General features: G+C 43.1%; 1 protein-coding gene across 1 annotated transcript in view; it reads right to left on the reverse strand.

Moving 5' to 3' along the window:
* Positions 1-18,193, reverse strand: part of KANK1 (KN motif and ankyrin repeat domains 1) — a 129,042-nt gene that overhangs the window by 38,680 nt on the left and 72,169 nt on the right. Inside the window, exon 3 of the mRNA XM_039384511.1 lies at positions 11,272-11,388. Within this exon, the coding sequence (XP_039240445.1) occupies positions 11,272-11,308 (37 nt within the window). The 5' untranslated portion in view covers positions 11,309-11,388. The remainder of the gene's footprint in view (positions 1-11,271; positions 11,389-18,193) is intronic.

Here is an 18,193-nt window from a genome sequence, read left to right on the forward strand (position 1 = left end):
CATTACTCTGTGGTTTCAAGGGCTCAACATTTGAATGAGCACTGCATCAAGTCCTGCACCTCGAGTGGACTCTCCTCAAAGCTCTGTTAGCTCAGCAGGCTGAAAAAGACCTGCCACGAGCGCATGTAATAACCCATAAGGGGTATCACCACTTCATCCCTTGTCCAGCAATTCAAATATGGAGGCACATATCTGGGTTGGCACCAGTAAAACCTAAAGGCATAGAGCACATGCATATTTATTTTCTTGGCCTTTGAGACCATTACAGTATCAAATGAACTCATTCAGCTACTGTTTGCAGTAGAAACAAAACTGAGGTCAGAGCACAGCTCCCCAGTGACCAAAAAACCTGACTTGGTCTGAAGCAGGGTGAATATAAAGTTTGGTGTATGGCAGCCATCCAGCTGATAAATTCTTATCTAAAGAGCAAGTTGACACCCCTTTTGAAAACAAAAGGCACAATGGATCTGTGAAAGGCGATGGATGAAACACAGCTTTTTAAAACACATGCTTTCCTCAGCAATGCAGTGGCTCTGCTTGGAAAGAATTAGCTAAGCTGCCTGACTACAATGATCCAGTCCAGAGGGGCACAGAGCTTGGCCTTACCCACCACTGTCAGGTATATGTTTTGAAACAGCTGCTGCATTTTGATGAAGATTGGATATGGGGTTCTTCTCAGTTTTAATTTGTGAGAGAGGAGTGGCATTGCTGTGGGTTTGTTGTTTGTTTTTCTTTACAGCCTTCCAGAATCTGGCAGCCGGTTTCCACAGAATGATTTAAAACCTGCTAGCCATTCAGGCTGGACCTGAAACTGATCTGGCCTACCCATCTTCTCCTCCCTAGCAGATGGCTCTGGAAGGGCATAAGAAGAAAGCAAACATACAGCAACATTTCTCCTCTCAGCTTCCAGGAACCTGCAACCCAGAAGACTTCCTGAGCTGGGATGGGCCAGGATGCATTTTAAGTCACAGTGTCAAATGTATGTCTTCAGGGTAGCTGGGAGGTATTCAATAAATTTGTTCAAAATGTCAGACTGCAGCTGATGTGTTCATACTGTAAGGAGATCTACTGGTCAATGCCTGGATATACAGTTATGGATGATTAATCCGACCCAATCACTACATAACATTAAAAACCTTCATAAAATAGACTTTGTATGCTACAATTGGGTCCCTCACCAGTTAGCATCTAACCAAAGAGAGGATGCAACTGAAAAATGCACCCCATATCATCATTGAAAATGCACCCCGTATCATCGTTAGGTGTCTGTATAGTTTAGCTTCCCACAGAAGGAAATTCAACAAGTTGGTATTTTGTGTGTCCTTAGACAAGTAATGATCCCTACTGTTCTCTGAGCATGACTGCTGCAAAGCTTACGGTCAGAAGTCTTCTTGTGGGAGCAAGTAAACCATTCGAGCCTTCAAATCTGGTGAAATATTTTTTTCTTATAATCATAGAACTGTAGAAATGTTTAGGTTGGAGAAGACTTTTGAGATCATCAACTGTTAATCCAGCACTGCAAAGTTCACCACTAAAATATGTCTCTCCCCAAGCACCATGTCTACATGTCTTTTAAATCCCTCCAGGGATGGTGATTCCACCAATTCCCTGGGAGGCCTGTTCCAAAGCTTGACAACCCTTTTGTTGAAAAAATTTTCCCTAATATCCAATCTAAACCTCCCCTAGCACAACTTGAGGCCTTTTCCTCTCATCCTGTCACTTGGTACCTGGGAGAAGAAACCACCCCCCCCATCTACAGCCTCCTTTCAGGTAGTTGTAGAGAGTGAGAAGGTTCCCCCCTCATCCTCCTTTTCTCCAGATTTAACAACCCCAGCCCCCTCAGCTGCTCTTCATCAGATGTGTGCTCCAGACCATTCACCAGCTTTTACCCAGTGAACAGTGCAGAGCAGCCAGTTTCCCCAAGAGAATGCTATGGGAAATGGTGTCAAAGGCTTTCCTAAAGTCCAGGTAGAAACATCCACAATCTTTTCCCCATCCACTAAGCAAGTCCCCTTGTCATAGAAGGAGATCAGGTCAGATAAGCAGGACCTGCCTAATGGGATCCATGGGCAAGACTACACACGTCCTATTAATGCAACTGATACCAGTGCATGCAGTACTTCACACTGTAGCAGGATCGGAGAAGGACAGTAAAGTTGGAGTGGAGCAAGAGATGCTACACTCAGTTTCTCAAAAAGTTGTCTCTCCTGCTGCTGTGGAGCAGGCTGTTTCGGGTGTCTTGTTCTATGGGCTGAGATGGTCTGGCTGAGCCACGCATGTGCTTGTAGAGTTGTAGCCTTACAACTTTTCTCTGTAAGGGGATAGGTAAGTAATTTTCCATTATCGTCAACAGTGCATTTTCAATAGTGCTGCAGATGGGTCGCCAGGAAGCATCTGACTATTACAGGCAGAGCAAGGACAGAGAAGGGCTCTTCAGAGACTACAGGCGTGGAGAAGTCCTTGTGTGTGTCCCTGCGGTGAGACCAAGCACTGGAAATAGGTGCTGAGAGGAGTATCAGGGAACAAAAAGGGAAGGGTGAGCTTCCTGAATGGCAGACACACTGTCTGAGAGAGAGGAAGGGAACAGAACTGTAACTAATGATAGAAAGGGAGAGTCGTTAAAGTCTAAAGGGCAATGCAGTGGATGCACAGTCTTGTGAGCACATTCAAGTCATAACAATTCTAAAAGCTATGTAACAGCCATCTGTCTCCATGAACAAAAACCAGAGAACAGGAATAGAAGAGAATGATTGTAGAATACACCCTTTTTTCTTAACTTTTTAACTTAAGATATGGAAAAAGATATGTAAAATTTAAGAATCAGTTCTGCTGGAGGGAGGGGAGGGGGAGAAAGGAGTTAGCCACGGACTTCTTGAAGTGAAAAAAACTTGTTGATCCTTATAAGCCCTTGAAACCTGACTGCCCTGATCTTGTCTTTATGCTTCTATCATATAGAAATATTAGTCCACTTTTTCAGTCATGGCCATGCATTTTACTGTATTTTCTTGCACTGTACTTTTTCTTTTTAAGCTACACACTTTAGATTTACCAAGCAGTGTACATGAAGTGTTAAAACTTGACCTATTTGCTAGGATTAGACCTGAAATTTCAGTAACAGCAGCTAAATGGTACAAGTGTTTCCTTTCTATTATTTGACCTTCTGCAAACCATATGGCAGTGCTCCAGGCAGAGGGGTTGGTTGTGTGAAACGAGGGTAGGGAAGGGTCTAGGAGTACATCAACAAACATGCCCCTCAGCAGTAAGAGACTACTCCAGACTAGAGATGTCTGGTTTACATAGGGAGTACAATCTGTTCTCAATTATCAGTTAATCTGATTCTCCCCCTAATCTGACCAAACCTTCAAACCCAAATATTAAAAGAGTTTCCACCCCCTCTCTCTAGCCCTCCGTCTCCTGCTTTCAAGCAAATAGCAAAGGGCAATACAAAAATATCACAGACAAGTCCTGCATGTTGAAGGAAAGCAATATATTGTTATAAAGAAAAAACATACAGGAATATATTAATTAAAAAAAAGAGAAGGCGATTACATAAAACATTCATTACAGTATGAGGTAACTAGGGAGGAGAAATTGAGCAAAATAAAGGGATGAGCTGTCAGAAGGGGTGATGGTCACGTTACCTACTTCTACAGGTAAGAACACTTTGCAAAAGTGGACAAGGATAGACTGAAAGCATGAAAGAATATGACACTCACCTACCTCTCCAAGTGTCTGAGCCCTTATTTTTGTCGAAATCTGTCTGAAGAGTCAGATGAAGAAAATTCTCAAGAGACTGAGCATATGCCAGGAAGCGTTTTAAAGAGTTAGAGACTGGGAGGGGGAGAGCCCATTTTGGACCTGGTTGATCTGCTAATTCACCCCCGAGACTGCAACCCTCATCCCACAGCAGAGGCCAACCATTGCTTTCAACCCATGTAATAAGTGCGATTTCTGGTTGAAATCAGAGGAGGCAATGGCAGAGAAAATGGGAAGGATGGACACAAGCATGCTTCTCTTGCTAAGCTCAGAGCTGGTCACACAGGGACATCCTGGCAGGAATCTGTACTCTGCCATCAAGGGGAGTCATGTTTCGAAAGGAAGGAAATGGGAGATACAGAAGCAATGCACACGTGGGCAGCCCGAGTGCTCCCTCAGCCCCTAAAAGTGCTGTGAAAACATGATATGGGAAGGGCTGCCCTTCTGTCATCTCTAATCCAAATCCTTAGAAGTGGCTTGAAGGGGGGGGGGAGGGGAGAGGTGGCCATTAAAAAAAGCCTCCCAAGGACTTTTGCTCCAGTAGTAACCATTCTGTAAGGAACATATTTAAATGTAGGCACTCAGTGTTCACACAAAGACAACCAACTGTAATCAGGCAATTTCAGTCCAAGTAATTTTCCTGAGGGATCGTAGTCTTTTTTTTAAGGGAAACAAAATACCCTCACTTCCCACAGGGAGGAGATTCATATGCATTATTCATAAACTGCTTTCTGCAGAAGAATCTGTGAAGTAAGTGAGGAATACTGTAGAATAGGTTTGGGGAAGATTTACTGAGTTGCGTATCTTGAAAGTGAGGGGAAGGAAGACAATGCAGAGAGAATAATTTTTCAAGTCTAGAAAAAATTTATTCTCTGCATTTTTCCCATGACATGTGCCTGCCCTGCTACTGGTGCTTGCCTCTTACCCAGCCCCAAAGGCTGGTCCTCCACAGAGGCACCTCACCCAGCTGCCACCAGACTGTGTAAAGCAGTGACTTCCATCCTAAGAATTTAGGGGTTTTATCACTTTTAATCTCCACCAGTTCAGTAAGGCTGCAGGGTACCATTAACAGCAAGGCATGCCTGATGAGTCCCTAGAACACTACTGGCTTAAAAATACAAGATGAGCACCCTTAGCTGCCTCCCAGGGTGTAGAGGGCATGTATTTCCACAGGAAGCAGCAGCATGCCACATTAGAAGGTCCAGGTGCTGCCCAGGCAAGTGCATGGCAACAGCTCAGAGAAGGAAAGCATGCATTGCTCCATGAGCAGCCTTGCGTCAGAGAGAATGAACGCAGTCCTCTGTCAGGTGAGATGTAAGAAGCTTCTGGGCAGCTGCAAAAAATAATCCAGAACAAGACACAATTCCAGTAATCTCTGAACAAAAGACAGAACAATTAAATCTGTTCCTTTTCCTGTGGCACTTTGTCCTTCTGCAGAGCATCAGCATCTTATATGGCTTATATCTGCTTTCCATCACATCCAATTCCCTTTTCTAAGGACTGGGCTATTCAGGCCAGACCGCTATGTCCTCAAGCTCTCAATGACACTGTAATTACTGTATCCTTTTTAACTTCCTCCTGCCCCTTCTCTTTCCAACACATTTCAAAATCAGACCTGTAGGGCATTCTTCAGGCAACAAGTCCTGTGTAAAATAGAATGCATAGTCCCTGGTCCTCTGCAGTCTGGTGAAGGCCTCTAGGTTGGGCAAATGCAAGTCAATGCATTCTCAAGCTTTCTGCTGCTATGGCAAATGCACCCTTGTATTACAGGTATCAACTAGCAATTGCAGAAACAATTATTAATTCAAGTAAAAAGTTGGCATTGGCTGTGAGATCGTGTGCTTCAGCTCCAGCCACCTGTCCTTAAGGCAGATCTGGCATCAGCTGAGTGTACTACAGCATACTGATGAAAGTTTTGATATGCCTTATGACAGAAATTATGTGAAATCACTGGAGGCTCACTCACCCTTCACCCTACAGATTTCAGGATCCCACCCTAGCTTGTTTTTAAATACTGGGCACCACCAGAGTGACTCACAAGATCACTCTTGGCTGAGGCGGCAGCTGGATCGCAGTGACAGCCCTGCATGCCATCTGCCCATCCAGAAAGCACAAGACTACATGGAAATTCAGCAGGGTCTCCTGATGGCAAGAGTCTCCCATGAGCTGCCAAAGTACACCTTGGGCACACACCCATCTGCTTTAACTCTCAAGGTTACTGGAAGCGGGCTCGGAGCAGGGAGCATAGCAGGGGAGCAAGGCTAGGTGTAAATAGTCGCTCATCACACAGTCCTGTCTCAAACAAATTACCCTTGCTCACAGGGCTGATTTGCTAAAAATACAACTCACTTATTCCTGGTCGTTTGCATCTGCTACCCTAAGCAAACTCAGAGGCTGCCGAGCTCAGAGCTTGGGGTGTCAGTAGCACTGCAGTGATACCTCAGTGACATCTACCCTGCAGGAAAGCAGTGGAGAGTGGCTGTCAGCTGGGCTCTCGGGGCAGGCATCTGCAATACTCAGGAGTAAAGGCTCCATCAGATTGATTACTACCTAGCAATCACTTTCTATTGCCAACTCCTCCAGGTCTGTAAGTTCCCATTTATTGAGTGACAGTCTGTAATGAAAAATGGTGGATATTCTGCTGAAGTTAGTAATAGTAGTAATGTTCTGGTGCACAACAATTTCTTCTTAGACTATACTTCACATCATTAGGCTGGAAATCATGCAAAACTCCGTGCATATTGCCTAAGATTATATGAATCAGGAAAACTGAATCATAGGAGAGACTCTTAACTTCAATAATACAGTAATTGAAAGAAAGGTATGTCTACAAATGTTTAGTAAGAGTTGTTACAAAGCAATGCTGAGGATGTGTATGATAAAAACATTTGCTTTAAGTAAATGCGTGTTCTATTTATTGGCTTCAGTAAAAGGGTTAATAAGTCAACAGGGGTTTTCATAATACTTTTCAACAGTTGCTTAAGCATTTATATACCAGCAGATGGAAAACACATTTATTAAACATTTGGTCTTTGAGTCATGGTGACGTTAATATCTTAAAAAACATTAATTCAGGCAGCAGCCTCTTGTAATGGCCTCATTCTCTGACTGACTGGTATTTGGTTATAACTTCACTTAGGAGGCAAGAAAACTGCTCAGATACAGGAAAAATCTTTCCAGAGGCCCACAGGGTGCTGCAGAGTAACCAGAGGGGTGCCAGGCTGCTGCAGAGGAAACAGCAGTCCAGATACAGTTGGTATCTGTCATCAAACCACCTTAGGTTCCACAGCCATGGCACGGTCTGAAGAATGGACGTGGATGCCCAGATCTGCTGGGAGTGAAAAGAGTAACGGGGAGCAAAGACATGTGACAGCTGTGGGTTGGCTATTACAACAAGAGTTCCTTGTTTTATGAGTGGAAGGAGACTAAGACTAAAAATGATGTTCAGGTGCTATGATGCCACTGCTTTAAGAATTGTGCAGGAATCTGAAAGATGTAAAGCACAGAGAGGAGTTAAACACGCAGGGGAACAGTTCAAATGAATCTGTGTAAGATGTAGTGCTCCTGTATGTAGAAGCATGTTAAAAATGGAATGGGAAGACATGAAAACGTAAATCCGTAAACAAGACTGAGGAGGAGGCACAGACAGAAGGGTGGAAAGAGAAAGGATCAGGAAAATCTCAGATACTATGTACAGAGAACAATATGCATTTGCTTTACAGCAAAGCAAAGAATGGGTTTGTGCAACAGCCTTGCTATACTGACCCCTGCAGCCCATCCTACTCAGGAAAATTGGAAAAGCTTTTCTGTTGAAACACTTTCTTATGTCTATTAAAGAGATGACTGACAATTCTGTGGTTTCTGGATACAGAGCATGAGGTGCTTAGGGAAGTCAAATAAAACAGATGGTTTTATTATGGTTAGTAACAAATACAGCTTTAAATCCTTTATCTTCTTAAATCAGTCTCCTATGTTTGTTTTGATGCTTCCTTGTTTTCCACATCAGAATAAATGGAATTGGACTGGAATTTTACTCCATCTCATGCTTTTCAGAACACATATTTTGAAAAGAAAGTTTCTGCAAATCAGTTACTAGTGAAAAGAATGAAAATCCGTCCAAAACAATTTCCAAACTGCCCTGTAAGTTTTCCACTGGTGTGCAATGCATTTTTTTTGCTGACTGGAAGATGTTTCTACAGATATCACTACAGAAATATTAGCAGAGCCTCAATAAATAGATGAATTATGCATCAGTCCTGGCAAGCACAGAAGCTAACAATTGCTGGAAGTTTCACCCAGCAGTTAATGGAGACACTAATACTATTTAGAGAAACAATCACCTCATTTATTATTATTTTTTCTCTTGTACTATGCAAAAAGAAATTAATTTGTACCATGTACCAAATCAACTTCAGCCTCCCAGTAGCTCCCCACAGATGTAGGATATTTCCTAGCTCCAGAGGCAGACTTCTCACAGCATAGATGGCTGCAGAGCACAGTCTGGACTTGCACTGCACTCCTTAATCCTGGTGAGTTTACTGGACTGAGCAGTAAGCTCACATGCCACCAGGGCACACTCTAAACAGCAAACAGTTGTGACTACCCAGCACTCGACTGATAAAATAAAGCAAATTTTTCTGCAAGCACCAATTTATCTATTGTTAGGGCTAGAGAGACTTCAGCTGTTTCTGAGCAGATAGCACAACTTTGAAGTCTAGTCCAAAATCAGTACCAAGTTGCCAAACCAACTTCTAAAATATGTAAAAATGAACGAATAAGCTTGCAGCTCACAGAAGTACAGTTCATGACAAGACCTCTGTGCAATAAAAACATGAACAGAGTGATAAAACTTTTAAGTCAGCAGCAAACAAAACTATTGACAAACAGTACTGAAGCATAAATCACAGCCTCTGTTAATTCTTCACCGCATTTTAAAGTTCATGTCTTTACTGAGATAGGCAAGAAACAGAGAAATTTATGATAGGTGCTTTCATGATAAAGTCCTTACTTGCTTTGTAGGTTATCTTGAATACACACTCACTGAAAATATTTACAGCAACTGTTCTTCCCATAAATATCCTTTAAAAAAAACCCCCAACACTATACAAATGCAAAATAGCTAGATCCTTTCCTGGAAACAAGTTCCAAATTCAAGCATTCCTCTACAGATTTTATCTGCAGCAATAGTAGTACATATAGGCTTGTATTCTGAAAAAATTACCGAAATGGCACATAGACATAATCATTTAATAGTGCAAGTACTCACATTCTCGAGTTAACCAAGGCAAACCACTGCTTCTTAGTCACTTCATACTTGAATGAAGCTGAACATGTGGTGAGACTTGCCAAAATATTCAAGTAACGTAAACGCAGCTTAGTAGTCCCTAACAAGTCTTTCTAGTTCTTTTTCCTGTTGCCGATTGATGCAGAGGGTGCAGAAAAACACCACCCCTCAAGTTTGTCTTTTCACTCCTGGAGCTCCATGCAATTAAAAAACTTGCTTCAATACCTTCAACGCCCAAATCAGTTCCTGCTCATCCAAAAGGATTCTCTCCCAGGCAGCACAGCAGCACAACAAATCACAGGTATTTGCAGCCCAGTATTCTGTCTGTTATGAACTGCTGAGGATTTGGAGACACAGGCGTACATAGCTGCATGTTAGAACGCCGGCCTCAAGGGTTTGCAAAGCCAACAAGTCCAGACAGTCTCTGCAAAATGTTGTCCAATTTAGTTTTGAATTAAATAATTGCAATTTATTATAGCGTCTTTCTATGAACAAACAGCTTTACCCTGCAAGAAGCCTTGTTTGCATAACAATCCTGAAACTAAAACTTCATCTTGCATTAACACATCCCCCAGCACAAGCACTTAGCTTCTTTTAGGCTTACAGGTCAACTAGCCAACTTTTCCAGTAGACAGTTCTACTGCAGGGAGAAAAAAATTCAGTAAACCAATCAGTAACACTCTATGCACAATTTTTCTTTCCTTGTAAGCAGAGAAAATTGTTCTGCATGACTTCAGTTAAAGGCGTATTACTAAGAAAAATCAAGTTACATGGGGAGTTTAGGCAGCAAACAGCTACACTTAAGTCACACAGCAGAGGTTTTGCAGTCCGCCTTCTCAAAAGGATTACACAAGGTTACAAAAGGATATGGTTTCTATCTTATATACGCCTAATTATATAAAAAGGGGGTGGAGGAGGGAAATAGAAAATATCCTATTTCAGCCGTCTCAAGATTTAACAAGAGTGGTAAATTTAACCATCAACAGATGGTTAAATTTAAATTATCAACAGATAATAGTAATTCCAATGACTTAATATAACTTTCACTAGTCTTTAAAAAAGACTTCTTGTTTTGCATAAATTGTAGATAATGACACTCTGTATTTCAAATTTCCTGCACACAAAATGTTTTAATCCCACGCTCTAATTAGAATAATTCTACAGGAAGCACAGTGAGCAACTTAATATTTCTCTCCATACTAAAGCATACTTGCAAAGGAGGTTGGTGCTAAAATCCACCATATAAACCAAACCTCAATATGTGTATGTCACGATCTAGCAGGTAGCATTTGAACACAAGTACATGAGCCTTGGGGGGGGAAATAGATGACATTTCTGTCTACATGGACAATAAAAGAGATATTTCATGTCCCTTCCCAAGATATTCAAAGCTCTTGAAGCCACCCCAGCCTTGACTGATTAATCCGGTTTCCATCATACCTACATTAGGAGGTCTCAAAAGAGCATACACAAGTTCCTGCCATGCACTCAAAATTTTCCATGTAATCCCACTGTAGCAGCCTCAGATTTAGTGGGTTAAAACTATGTTTGTGCAGTAATCAGAAGAGGAAAATATTGACACAAGCACAGGAGTAACACTGCTGCTGTGCTGTTATCAGTCTTTCTGCAATCTCTGCCCCCTCCTGACCTGCCAGTCGTCCTCAGCAACCTTTGAACATGCCAAGCGATCTATTTCACAGAGTATCACACAACCAAAACAGCCACTTTGGGAGCTTCTTAAAAATAACGAAAAAGTGAAATGAACATCTCCTCTTGATACTGCTTGAAAAATACTTTTATGCTTTGTTGACAGGCAAGCAACAAAAATCAGACTGGCCAGTAAGGGTGACCAGGAAGGGCTGCAGATTTGATGTGTAAGAGGTGGTTAATCTCACAAGTTAATTACAGACACAGGATAACAACCACATGACTCTGCAGCAAAGCCCTAGGCCTCCCAGAGTCTGCAGTAAGCCCATGTAGGCCCTTGAGAGCAGAGCACTGCATGCTGAATAACTGCGTGCCAGCCCTTAAGCCTCCCCAAACAACTTTCCATGCTTTAAATATTTAAAAGATTATTGGGGTGGGGGATGGGGGAAACAGAAAGGCTCTGATCTACCAGGAAACTAGTTTTCAGTATTTAAACTTCCACTACTTCCTTTTCCTGCTCTCACGATTTTAGAATTTTTTTTTAATTAATAATTCAAAGGGGGAAAGTGTTCCCACTTAGTTACCTGTAGCACTGCCGTTAGTATTTGCTGGGTAGGCCATGTTTGCTCAGTGATACATCCAGAGCTAGGCTGCTTGGTGTCATGCAAATGCCATGCATCAAGTCCAACCAGACATGCAACCTGGAATAGACAAGTAAAAAGCAGTTAAAAAGATACAATTTTAACAAGTTGGGTACATTAAGCAATAGGCATTTCTGAGTGTTTAAAGTCTCATCTTCTGTGCAAACTTCACCAAAGCAGTAACATGCTCCCCTTAATCAGCATCCTAGCTATCACAAACCTCCAGCTGTCCTAATGACTGAAGCTCAGCTGTGTTCTCTGACAGCCTCCAGAGCTGCCTTCAGTGAGGATATAACTAGCTGAATTTGCAATTGGCCTTATTTTTTTTTCTCACCTGCCCTTAGCTTTTTGCACCATGTCTCTAACTCCTCCTGTACCACCACAGCTTCCTCACATTTGCTGGCACATATATAAAGTTTTAGATTACCCAGCAGCTTACTTAGGCAGGGTTAGAGGATTTTTAGGTGAGCAGCACCTCCAGAAGAGCTGTACCCACGAGTGGGGGACTAGTTGTAATTTCTGAGCTCAGCTGTCCCTCAGGGGAGGCGAGGGCAGAAGAGCCCCATCACAGATGCAGCCAGAGCACGCACATGTATCCCACTGCCTGACAAACCCAGACACTGACAGCTACTGTGTGGGAGTTGGCAGGGTGGGGGGCCAGAGATGGCCCGGACACTGTCAGGGATGGTGCATGTCTGACTTCAAGACCTCTCCAAAGCAAGTCCCAGCAGCAACAGGTTTTCTGGGTGTGAGGTTTTCTTCCAACCCACACGTGGCAGACTGAACAAGAAGCAGGTTCAGAAGCCTGAAGCTCGGGCTGTGGGTACAGAAAAAGGACGCTGTCGCCTTGGGCGGGTGGCTGCCGAGCAGAAGTCAAGTGAGAGGCAGAAGCTAAAACAGCAGTTTTGTGGCTAGTTGCCTGCTGGCTGGCTCTGCAAAGCAAGCCTCGTTTGCTCTGCAACAGGGCTCCTGTTCCTCCTTCCCCGCCCACCACAGGGGCAGCCTGATCACAATCCTCATCCTCAGAGCAACAGATCTGACTCATCTGGGGCTGCAGAGATTCTTTCTCTTTAAGTTTTCTGAAGTTCAAACAGCATTTCATTTTGTTGACTCAGATAAGTTGAGCTTAGGTGTGTGAAAAACGCCCTGCTTTGCTGACCCCTGTCTGACGTGGGCTGACAGCTCCTCAACAAACCAGTCACATTTTTCCAATCATATTGGACTTGGGTCTGACAGTATGTGCATGGAAGTATTTAAAAGCTAAGCAGATTAGCAAAGGAAAAGAAAAATTGAGAAATTAATGAGTGCAAGGACCATGTGGATCTGAGTCAAAGCTAGACTGAGTGATAGAGAAACTAGCTGTCTATTAAAACTGATAGAGCTCCATCACACAAGCTAATATAGCTTTGTTTCCCCCTTCAAGGAACACAGGCACAAATCCCTTTAATTTTAGTACAATCCTGACATCAGTTTTCCAAGAATGCAGAAAGAGCTTCGCTGCAACTCCTCTTCCACTAGCTCTGCCATATACCCTTAAGTTTATGATCTCTTGTTCAGTGGAGGGCAGGACATGAAGCTGCCAGAAAGACTGTACAAGCAAAAGCTACAAACAGCAAAATAAGGCAGACATCCACCAGAGGCCATGATGCAGACGCCCATCACAAGAGTCCAGGCATAACAATAATTATCAGATTTCTGAAACAATGAAGCAAGGCAAGAAAAAAATAGAAAAACATGTTGCTGGCAGAGTTTGCAGCCAGGACAGAAGTTTTAAATTTGTGAGCTTTTAGGAAAATATTAACTACTTCCTTTCAAAGGGAGACATTTTAAAGCATCACTCCCACCTCAGCCGCTGCCATCAAGATATAAAGTTATGCTTTAAGTGAAGGCAATTTTTACTGAGTCACAATACACGCTTACTGAAAAATTATCGTCCATCACCATGTCAAGTTTCTCAGAACAGCCACTGTATCAGACTTTACCAGCAGTGCACCCAAGGGTAAAGAGGACTGAATTAATTTACCCACTTCTAATTTGTTCATCGCAGCTCTGTGCTTTCTCAGTAGCACTGTAAAAGGTGTGCTTCTCTTATATGCATTGTACAAGGGGAGACCTGAGAGCATGGACCCAGGGATGTGTACAGACAGTTGAGTGGGAGGGGACCCTGGGGGGGACCCACCTCTTTCAGGTGCAGTGCAATCCCAAATTATGAGTGTGTCAATGACAAAAATGAGCCCCGACTATCGTGTGCCTGGAAACTCCTCATGGGTTTAAAAGTAAAATCTGTTAAAAACACTAGTCAGCATTCATGGGCACGCATGAGGAGAGCTTCCTAATAGCAAGAAGCAAATATAATTGAGGTGAGAATTGACATAAAGTTAATCAAGACACTGCTGAAAGCCAAAAGAGGGCCCAAGACCTACATTGCACTAACACATACATGATCATTTTTAGAAAGGTGTCATATGTAATTCCCTAGCAACACACACCCCAGTAGCTGCACTTGGACAGAAGTCTTTCATGTAGGTGAAATGCAGGACAATACCAGAGGCCAGCTAGAATACACAGAGAAGAAAGACTTAGCCCGCTCTACAGCAAACCATATTCTCCAGTAGAGACATCTTAGAAAAGAAGATTAGTAAAGGAGCTTATATACTCTTATATATTATGTATTTATATATATATAAGCTTATATGTAGCTTATATGGGAAGAATTCAGAGATGCTACTTGCTGTTGTGGGGAGAAAATTTGTGTGGCCAAAGCCCAACAGGAGTTGCAGCTGGTCAGAAATGTGGGGGACAATGAAAAGAGTTTTTTCAAATACATTAATGACCATAGGCAGTATAGAAATATCATTGGCCCGTTCCAGGATGAAGATGGTATCTCCCGAAGAGGGTCAGAGACAAGGCAGAGGTGTTTAGTGCTTTTTTTATGTCTGTCTTCAACACGGATGACAGACCAAGGGGGTCTCATGCCCTGAGCTGGAGGACCATGACTGTGAGAATGATCAACTCTCGGTTGACCCTGAAATTGTCCAGGACCTGCTGCTCCAGCTGGATCCCTAAAAATCTATGGGGCCTGATGGGATTCATCCAAGAAGCCACAAAGAGCTGGCTGATGTCACTGCAAAACTTTCTGAGCAGTCTTGGGAATCTGGAGAGGTCCCAGATGACTGGAACCTGGTGAACAGTGTCCTGGTTTTCAAGAAGGAGGGCCCTGGAAACTGCAGGCCTGTCAGTCTCACTTCAGTACCTGGGAAAGTTATAGCGAAGATTATTCTGGGAAGTATTAAAAACACCTGAAAGATAATGCAGTTATTGGTCACAGCCAGCACAGCTTCATGAGAGGAAAGTAATGTTTATGAAACCTGATTTCCTTCTATGACAAGATAACCCTTGTTCCCTTGTTGATCAAGGGAAGCCTTGATGGCTTTTGGATTTCAGTAAAGCTGTCGATACTGTCTCTTACAGTATCCTTCTAGACAAAATGTCCTGCACACAGCTAGAAAAACACATTCCATGGTGGGTGAGCAATTGGCTCACAGGTCAGACATGGAGGGTAATAGTGAATAGGGTGACATCAGACTGGTGACCTGTCACTAGTGGGGTTCCACAGGGCTCTATCTTAGGCCCTGTGCTCTTCAACATCTTCATAAATGACTTGGATGCAGGATGGGAAGGGATACTAAGCAAGTTTGCAGGTGACACAAAACTGGGAGGAGCTGCTGACTCCCTCGAAGGCAGGGAGGCCCTGCAGAGAGACCAAGACAAATTAGAGGACTGGGCAATCACCAACCATATGAAGTTCAACAAGCAAAGGTGCTGGATTCTGCACCTGGGAAGGGGCAACCCTGGATATATCTACAGACTGGGGAATGAGATGCTGGAAAGCAGTGCCATGGAAAGGGACCTGGGAGTCCTGGTCGATGGCAAGTTGAATATGCGTCAGCAGTGCCCTGGCAGCCAGGAGGACCAACCCTGTCCTGGGGGGCATCAGGCAAAGCATTGCCAGCCTGTTGAGGGAGGGGATTGTCCCGCTCTGCTCTGCACTGGCGCAGCCTCACCTTGAATATTGTGTGCAGTTTTGGGCACCACAATATAAGAAAGATATTGAGCTCTTAGAGAGTGTGCAAAGGAGAGCAACAGAGACAGTGAAGGGCCTTGAGGGGAAGTTGTATGAGGAGCAGCTGAGGTCACTTGGTCTGTTCAGCCTGGAGGAGACTGAGGGGAGACCTCACTGCAGTCTACAACTTCCTTGTGAGGGGAAGAGGAGGGGCAGGCACTGATCTTTCTCTGTGGTCATCAGTGACAGGACCAGAGGAAATGGCCTGAAGCTGTGTCATGGGAGATTTATGTTGGATATTAGAAAAGGGTTCTTCACCCAGGGGTAGCTGTGGATGCTGGAACAAGGAAGTGGTCACAGCACCAAGCCTGCCAGAGTTCAAGAAGCATTTGATGATACTCTCAGGCACAAGGTGTGACTTTTGGGCATGGTCCTGTGCAGGGCTAGAAGTTGGACTCGATGATCCTTGTGGGTCCCTTCCAACTTAACATCTTCTGTGATTCTGTGATATTCCATTCCCAACTCTTCAACTTTCTGCCCAGGTGTTTTTACATTCACCCTATGCCTGACTGAGAATACTGTGATTTACAGATTCTAGGGCAAATGCAAAACAAGCAGAGACTAGCTATATGACGAGTTATTGCTCAATGAAGCAGTTGTTTAAAGTGTTTTGAATTAGATATTCAAACTCTCTTCTGCCCTGAGGTTCAATAGCAGAAACCTTAAACACACATGATCCTCAGTTTCTACAAACTTTCATGACACCCCAGCTTTTACAGGTTTTTCCAGAATGGTGATTTTTTAGGCAAAACATAAAGCCAATGTCCTAATCCCGTCCAAGTCACAAGAGACAAGAATCTTACTCCTCCTTTGTGCTTCATCTTGTCAGGTCACTGACACCTATGCTAGTGTTTCAGCAAATACTAGAAGTATTTGAGTATAAATACATCCACACAGCAGAGATGTAGCCTTAAGAGGCACAGACCTTGCAGAAAATCCAGTCTCACACTTTAGTGTGATGTTTCCTAGAGATACTTAAGATAGAAAACAGTTGAGGTTTTCTAAGAGCAGTTTTGGAATGGCATGTTGGCAAGACAGTAATTAGAAGAGAAATATAACTCAGCTTTTAACCCAGAAAAGCAATCATGAAAGTCCTTCTGTCCAGGAGCTGCAGTCACATGTGGGAAATGGTGATGGACACAGAGTTGTTTGTGGGATTTAAGAAGACAGGCTTTTGCTTCCCAGGCAACAAGGCTTTAGGCTAAATAGATATGCATATAACTTCTTTTTTTCTCACGGCATGCAGACTTCTCAGAGTAAACAGTCATGTCAACCACTCAACACAAGCTCTAGATCTGAAGATATCTTGAACCACTGACAGGGTGACTGTGGCTCAGACACTAAGATTCCATTGCTTAAGATCTGGACTAAAAGTGAGAGCATTGTGGGGTGGAACTGTGAAGGATTCAAAGGTACTGACTCCTAATTGTTCAGACGGATTCAGTCAGGGAATGGTCCCAGGAGGGAAACCAGCTCTGCAATCCTGTCCAGCAAGTGCAAAGCAGTGATTAAGCAGGCCTAGGACAGAGGGGCTTGACAGAGCAAGTCGACCCATGAGATGCAACACTCAAGAAGAACTGGTACTGCTCCATTCCTATTATACATCAGTGTAACATGACTTCTGCCTCAGACTTCATGCTCACATGTGGGTCGTCCTGGCAGTAGAACTTGCCCAGTTTCATTCTGCAAGACACTGATAACATTTGCAAACAAGAGCCAAGATACACGCAAAATCCATCCAAGCACACGGATGGTAATTCCTCTACCTGCAAGAAGAAACTGGTACTGGGAATCCCTCCCTCCTGCTCCTGCTAGAGTGGCAACCATTTTCCAAACTTGTGCTTCTCTACAGGAAACAGGAATGTCTGCAACCTAATTTGTACAGTCAATCAAATATACCAGCTACAATTTAAATGAAGAAGGGCTGAAGCCAACAACAGCAAAAGAGAAAGTATGTGGGGAGTTGCTCTGTGGTTGATATCTACCCTGGGATAATGACTGTATCTCACTGATGCTTTCTTTTCAATCTTACCCCTCCTGTGGTTGTGTTCCTCTTATCTTTACACTTCTCAAAACAAGTGGCCAATAAACTGAGAGACAACATTTGTAAGGGAGAAATATCTTTTTTATATGTCCTTTTTTTTAGTATTAAAGGTAAAAAATCAAGTAAGAATGCAGGCATATGAGGATTTTTTCAGGTCAGTCACAGAGTAATCAACTTTGAGATAAGGGTAAACTGTGAATGATTTTAAATTTCACTTAATTATTTAACTATGTAACAATTAATCCATTCACATATTTTCTAAAGCAAATGTCTTTTTAATGTTGCAGCCAAATCAGACGCAAAACTATGCAAGTTTCTGCTGAAGACTCACTAACTGAACAAAATAAATCAGTAGCATGGGCTGTTTGTCTAGGCCACCTTAAAACAGAGAAGTAAAAACTCCTTGGGACAGTGTTTCCTTCAGCGTCTCTCAGGCAGCAGTCACTTGTGATTCAGTCTCACCATCACAGAGATGATACAGAGATGATTCTCACTATATGCAATATGACAGGCAATTTATTTCAGACTGTATTTAAGCAATCAACCAAAACAAGCCACCTCTCACTATGGTTTTTTTTCTGCAGAATCTGCATGATGAGAGCAAAAGAAGCCTTGTAAATCCTTTCAACAAGCAAGTTAATTAACAAGATATGGCTACGGTCAGCATTAATTTACCTGCCTGCCTTCCTCACTCCCTC

The sequence above is a fragment of the Pipra filicauda genome, unplaced genomic scaffold (assembly GCF_003945595.2).
Source record: "Pipra filicauda isolate LSUMZ 115617 unplaced genomic scaffold, ASM394559v2 scaffold35_size7292922_pilon, whole genome shotgun sequence".
NCBI lineage: Eukaryota > Metazoa > Chordata > Aves > Passeriformes > Pipridae > Pipra > Pipra filicauda.